The 6,000-nt window shown below is 42.3% G+C and overlaps 1 protein-coding gene across 1 annotated transcript; it reads left to right on the forward strand.

The window, feature by feature from the left end:
* The first annotated feature begins 3,882 nt into the window (after window positions 1–3,882).
* On the forward strand, window positions 3,883–5,698 carry LOC122835106. Its single transcript, XM_044123856.1, has 4 exons — window positions 3,883–3,913; window positions 3,989–4,214; window positions 4,498–4,601; window positions 4,685–5,698. The coding sequence occupies exons 2-4, from the start codon at window positions 4,037–4,039 to the stop codon at window positions 5,057–5,059; spliced, it is 657 nt and encodes a 218-aa protein (XP_043979791.1). The 5' UTR covers window positions 3,883–3,913; window positions 3,989–4,036; the 3' UTR covers window positions 5,060–5,698.
* Window positions 5,699–6,000: the final 302 nt, after the last annotated feature.

Genomic DNA, 6,000 nt, shown 5'->3' on the forward strand with positions numbered 1-6,000 from the left:
GGCCAGCAGGTGTCAGTCGGTCAGTTATGGTAGATCTGAAATTTGGTTTGATGACCTCAATATGAGAAGCTACAGACTGATAAGAGGAACCATAGAGCTCTGTTAAGGTAAAGAAGCCATTTGTTTGTTAAAATTTTATGAAATCTATTTGTTCTATTTGATGTTTGTTATGAATGAGGTATACTCACAAACGAACAGGGTAATTAGTCCAACGTTTAGAAACTACAGCGGCTGTAATGAGCCACAGCAAAGGTAAACAAAGTTAAAATAACCCGAACAGGTGATCAACTCAAAACCACTCGTACCTTTTTACTCTCTCTCTTTATAGTTTAAGCACACTTGTTACCGTATCAATCGCCTGCGCCCCGCAAGACGAGCAAAGATTACGTTAAAAACAAAACATTCAGTCCGTTACGACATCAAGTTTCCAGGCTTGATATTTATTTCTGGATTATTAATCAGCGCTTCCCTGAACACAGCGATGGTTGATTGACCAGCTGTACTTGGTGCTAGAGTGGCTAACACGAGTAACAGTTTAGTCCAAAGCCTTTTCTGCTAGGGTGACCAAACGTCCGTATTTCCCGGGATAATGTCCGTATTTCACGCCCTGTCCCGGGCGTCTCGGGATATTTTTAGAAAGTGAGGAAATGTCCTGTTTTTTGCAGGACCTTAGTTTAGCCAAGTAGGAAGGACGACCGCTCCAAGATGGCCGCCGTGATTCCTGCGCCAGAGCAACCACTTTATATACTCTCTTTATAGGGACCTCACCAAGCTCCGCCCACAACCGACCCACGTGAGCGCAGGTCTCACAAGCAAAGCCTCATAGCGCATTGTTTCTATGTAAACATGACTCCATTAGTGCATAATTTTTACCGGATTTTCACAATATATCAGCTACTACAATGGACAGAGGAAATAACAAGTTCATGTCATCATCTGGGAGGAGGTTACTGGTTTCTCAGTCACAAGCTGGTTGCAAACCTGAGGCCAGCAGGTGTCAGTCAGTTATGGGAGATCTGAACTTTGACCTCAATATGAGAAGCTACAGACTGATAGGAGGAACCAAAGAGCTCTGTTAAGGTAAAGAAGTTGTTAAAATTTGATGAAATCTATTTGTTTTATGTGATGTTTGTTGTGAATGACGTAAACTCACAAAGGAACGAGGTAATTGGTCCAACGTTTAGAAACTAGAGCGGCTGTAATGAACCACAGCAAATGTAAACAAAGGTAAAATAACCCGAACAGGTGATCAACTCAAAACCACTCCTACCTTTTTACTCTCTCTCTTTGTAGTTTAAGCACACCTGTTACCGTGGCAACCGCCTGCGCCCCACAAGACGAGCAAAGATTACGTTAAAAACAAAACATCCAGTCCGTTACGATATCAAGTTTCCAGGATTGATATTTATTTCTGGATTATTAATCAGCGCTTCCCTGAACACAGCGATGGTTGATTGACCAGCTGTACTTGGTGCTAAAGTGGCTAACACAAAAGCCTTTTCTGCTAAAATCAAATCTTTAGTGTGTGTCAGATACACGTTGCATATTGATCTGTTTAGCTAACGTAAGACTGTGTAGCAGACAGGCTTCAAGGTGTAGAAGTTGTATCAGAACTGCTATCATGCTGTACTTAGCTAACGAAAAGCTCGTGTTTGTGAGACGGCCACCCACGTGACCACGTAGAAAGAGCATCAGCCAATGAAAAGCGGCCCCTCTGGTAAGGTCCATTATGTCTATGTTCTGGGAGCAGTATCGAGACGCCCCGATACCGCTTAACCCTAACCCTTCGCCCCATCGATATCATATTCGGAACAATGGAGATATTCTGTACAAACATAAATCTTTGTTCTTGGAAAATTGGTTTGAACGTGGAATCATTTTAGTTCAGCAGCTTTTCAGTCCTGATGGCGTCTTAATGTCTTATTGTGAACTTGTAGAAAAGTTTGGTCTCCCCATCCCTCCTAAAGAATATGCTCTTGTTTTTGATGCCGTGCCGTCTGGTGTCATAATGCTTTTTAAATCTTCTAGAACTTCCGTTCTGACTCCACCGGGTCTGGACCTGCTGACACTGATGTTGGTCAAATCTGTTTTTCTACTATAAAACGAAAGAACAACCGTGATATACGTGCCTTATTCCAGAAGGACATTGTCTCTGCTCCAAATGTTTTCTCTTATTGGAATAACTTTGCCTCCAACCTGGACTGGGAAAAAATCTGGTGTCTTCCATCTAAATATTAGATTATTAATAAGATCAAAGAAGTATCTTTTAAGATGATCCATCGTTTTTATCCCTGTAAATTTTTCCTGCAACGATACAAAAAAGACATTGACACAAACTGTTCATTCTGTCGACTCCATGAAGAAAATCTCTGTCATTTATTCTGGTCGTGTAATTTATCATATATTTTCTGGCAAGATATTTGTACATTTATTTCCCAAACAATTCTTGTTGGCTTTTCTCTTAACTATATAAATGTGTTGTTTGGATTCTTCTCTTATCCCACTAATAAAACTAAACATTTTTATTTTATCAATCTAATTTTATTCATCGCCAAATATCATATACATAAGTCAAAATTTTCAAATCAGAAACCTCGCTTTGCAGCCTTTAGAGAGGAATTCAAACAATATATTAGATCTCTCGAATATTCAAAAAATAGAAAAGCCATTAAGACAATGGATTTGTGCTCTTACTTTAATATCTTTCTGAGTTAATTTTTCATTTATTTATTTGCTTTTCGATTTGTTTGTGCTTGATATGTAACACCCTGGCATTACTGTCTTGTCTGTTTTATTACTCATTTGTGTTGTTAATTTTGCTTGTTTGTAAACCCCTTTATTATCAATAAAAAAATAAAAATAAAAAAAAAGTATCGAGACGCCCCGGAACCGGAACCGCCTGGCTGACCCTACCCTGCCTGATGGAATGTGACCAGTACCGTTTCTGAAGTTACACGTCAATAATCTGGGTTCATTATCTTATCATGACTTTAAAAATATCAGTTTCAAAGTAAATACATTATTAGGAAGCTAAATATTTAGTCTGATAATTAAATATTCAGATCTGAGCTAACTGTTTAGCTTGCTAATCAAATATTACCCTTAAACTAAATATTTAGTTAGAAAACTAAATATTTATCCTGGTGGTCCACCTTGTCTCCTTGTCCAGATGATGGATTGGATTTTATTTAGAGGTGTCAGACTAATTGATTGAATAGATGCACATTTCTTATTTTTAATTAGGAAGTAAAAGTTGAAAATTATATTTTTGTGTTCCGGTTCGTCCTCCCAGAATGAAATAAACTAAACTAAAGAGGAACAGTGTTGAAAGCTGTGAATATTTCTGCCAGGCTTTTTATTTTATCCTTATGGGAAACATAATATAGTGGGGATTAAACTTTGCTCAGGATAATTGTACAACACAAAGCTGTGGAGTTTCGCTGTGAGAGTCAAAGTGTTTTCTAGCTGCGATGAGGTCAGCAGGTCACTGAAAGATGGCGGCGTGAGAAAATAAGTTACAGCTCGTTCTGCGTTGTGCAACGGCGTGGGAGCAGCGGAAGTGTGTGCAGTTAATTAATAAGCAGAGGATGAATCATTGATGCTGTGACTCAGCATGGGGCGATGGTTCTGGATGTTCCTCTTGGTCGACCCAACCGCCACAACAAACATGTTCTGGTTCTGACCCGGTTCCTTCCAGAGAAACATCATTAGAGCAGAATCTCTTTACGTTTCAACTCATTTCATGTTTTTCTGCATTAATCTCATTTTAATGCAGAGAAGTCCTAAAAAACAAATCAGTGCAGTAAAATGTTTGTATTTGCAATAAATGCAGAGAGGCTGGCGGTGCAGCAGCAGGCAGCCGCCTGCAGCTTCAGCAGGGACAGCAGCTGCAGCAGGACAGGGAGGCTCTGAGGTATTTTGGTAAATCAGTTAGCCGGTTTATTGACCCTCTGTTTAAATAAGCCTGTTGGACTTTCTCCTCGTGCAGAAGCTGCCCGCTCACCACCCCGAACATTGGAGCTTTTGGAGAGGAACCATGCAGCTGACTCCCCTCGCACTCTTCCTGATTGTGTTGCATGTTTGTGGCAGAGCGGAGAGCAGAGCGGAGAGCAGAGTGAGGCTGCGGCGGCCGCAGGCCGGCGGCACAGAGGCCACGGCTCCCGCCCGTCCGGGACGCCTCCGCCTGGATCTGAGACCAAACGCTCCTCACCTGGGTGAGTCTGCTTCTGACTCCACGACCGTCTTCACCGCTGCCAGGATCACAAACGGCTCCAGTCGGATCTTTAGGATTCACAACATTTTATTCCCCAAAATGTTCAGTTTTCCTGCAATATGTTTGGAAAAACAAACTGATTTTTCACAATTTCAGACAAACCGTAATCTTTCTGAAGGGATTTCAGATCCTGTCAATTATTTTCATGACTCCTAAACAAACAATATTCCTGTTAATTAAAAGTTATTTTTCTGAATTATTTGCTGTTATTGATTCTTTTTCAGTCATTCTGCCGGTAGCTGCAGCACCCGACAGCTGGGTGCTGATCTTTGACTTGAGACGGAGACGCTTCCTGTGTGTTGCCATAAACAGACAACTCTACAAGTCTGTGAGTATCTTGCAGATCCACCTTAACCAATCCACCTTAACAGAGCAGATCTCAGTAACTGTGTCTGTTTGTCTCCATGACAGAGACAGAAGGACAGAGGACACTGTCTCTTCCGACATATTTGGTTCATGCGGGCTGAGCGCCATGACCTGTTTTCCTCTGTGAGCAGGAGCTGGTTGGTCAAACTGGGGGTTGGCGGGCCAAGAGCGGTCCGTGGGGGGGCTCTGGACGGCTGGTCAGTGAAGAGGCAGAGGAGGAGCGAGGAGGTGAACCCGTCCGATCCTCTGAGGATAGAGTCCCATCCGTCTCCTCCTGTGAAGGATGTGGAGCCAAACCAGGCGGGCGCCGTTTCCAAGGAAACCATCACTTCCTGTGACGACCCGCTGCGGGTGCTGAGGCCCAACGGACACGGCAGTCCCGTCAAGACAAACATCGCAGAGCGAGCAGAGCAGGAGTGACGTCCTGCAGCTGCTGGTTCTCAGGAAGCAACAGGAAGAAAGTCTGACGCTGCAGAGCAACGGGCAACACGCAGAGACCAAGTGGGACCAGCTTCCTGTCCGTGGCGCCGGCCTGCTGCGCTCCAATCAGACGCTATCTGAAGTCTCATCTGATCACTGAGGCTCCAGCGCCTCTGTTTGAACAGCAGATGAGGGATCCTGCTGACCTTTAACCTCTTTTGTCTGTTAAATTTTAATCCTTGAGCCAGATGAGGCAACACTTTCTTCACATATGTTCAAAAACTCTAAATATTCTCACTGAAATGCTAAAAAGAGACAAGAATGATAGAACAGGAAAGAGAAATGATCCGGTGCTGGACACCAACAGTCTCAGCAATGAAGATATTTATTTATTGAGATGTGTAAAATAACTTCTTTTATTGTAAGCTGTTTTTTATTTATATATTTCTGATAGAAAATAAAATGTAGAAAAAATGCATGAAACCAGAAAAGTTCTTCAGCTTCTTTAATCAGACTAGGAAGACGAGTGGATCGCTGTGGGAGTTTCACCTTTTCTACGTCTCCTCTCCTCCGTACGCCGTCCACCACTACAAATATTTCAGCTGCATTGCTCCTGAAAAGTTGCAGATAGTAGAGTTTGCAAAATATAATCACCCCTTGAATGTAATAAACTAATTTAGGCTTTTTTGACAACATTTTTGTTTTTTTTTTTACAAAAAATCCTTTAAAGTGAACAAATGTTTCTTTCCAGTCCTTTGTTTGAACCCTCCAGTTGTGGCCTATTTAAAGCTGACTTCCTGGTTCTTGTAGCTCCTCAGATTCCTCTTTGACCTCTGACCCCAGGTTCATCTGAGAGTGGCTTTTTTGGTGCCGTCTCTTTAAATGCAAATGAGGTGGTTCCGCCCCGCCCCCTGCTGTTCGGCCATTTTTGTAGTTTGATA

Source organism: Gambusia affinis, linkage group LG08 (genome assembly GCF_019740435.1).
Source record: "Gambusia affinis linkage group LG08, SWU_Gaff_1.0, whole genome shotgun sequence".
NCBI classification, from domain to species: Eukaryota; Metazoa; Chordata; class Actinopteri; order Cyprinodontiformes; family Poeciliidae; genus Gambusia; species Gambusia affinis.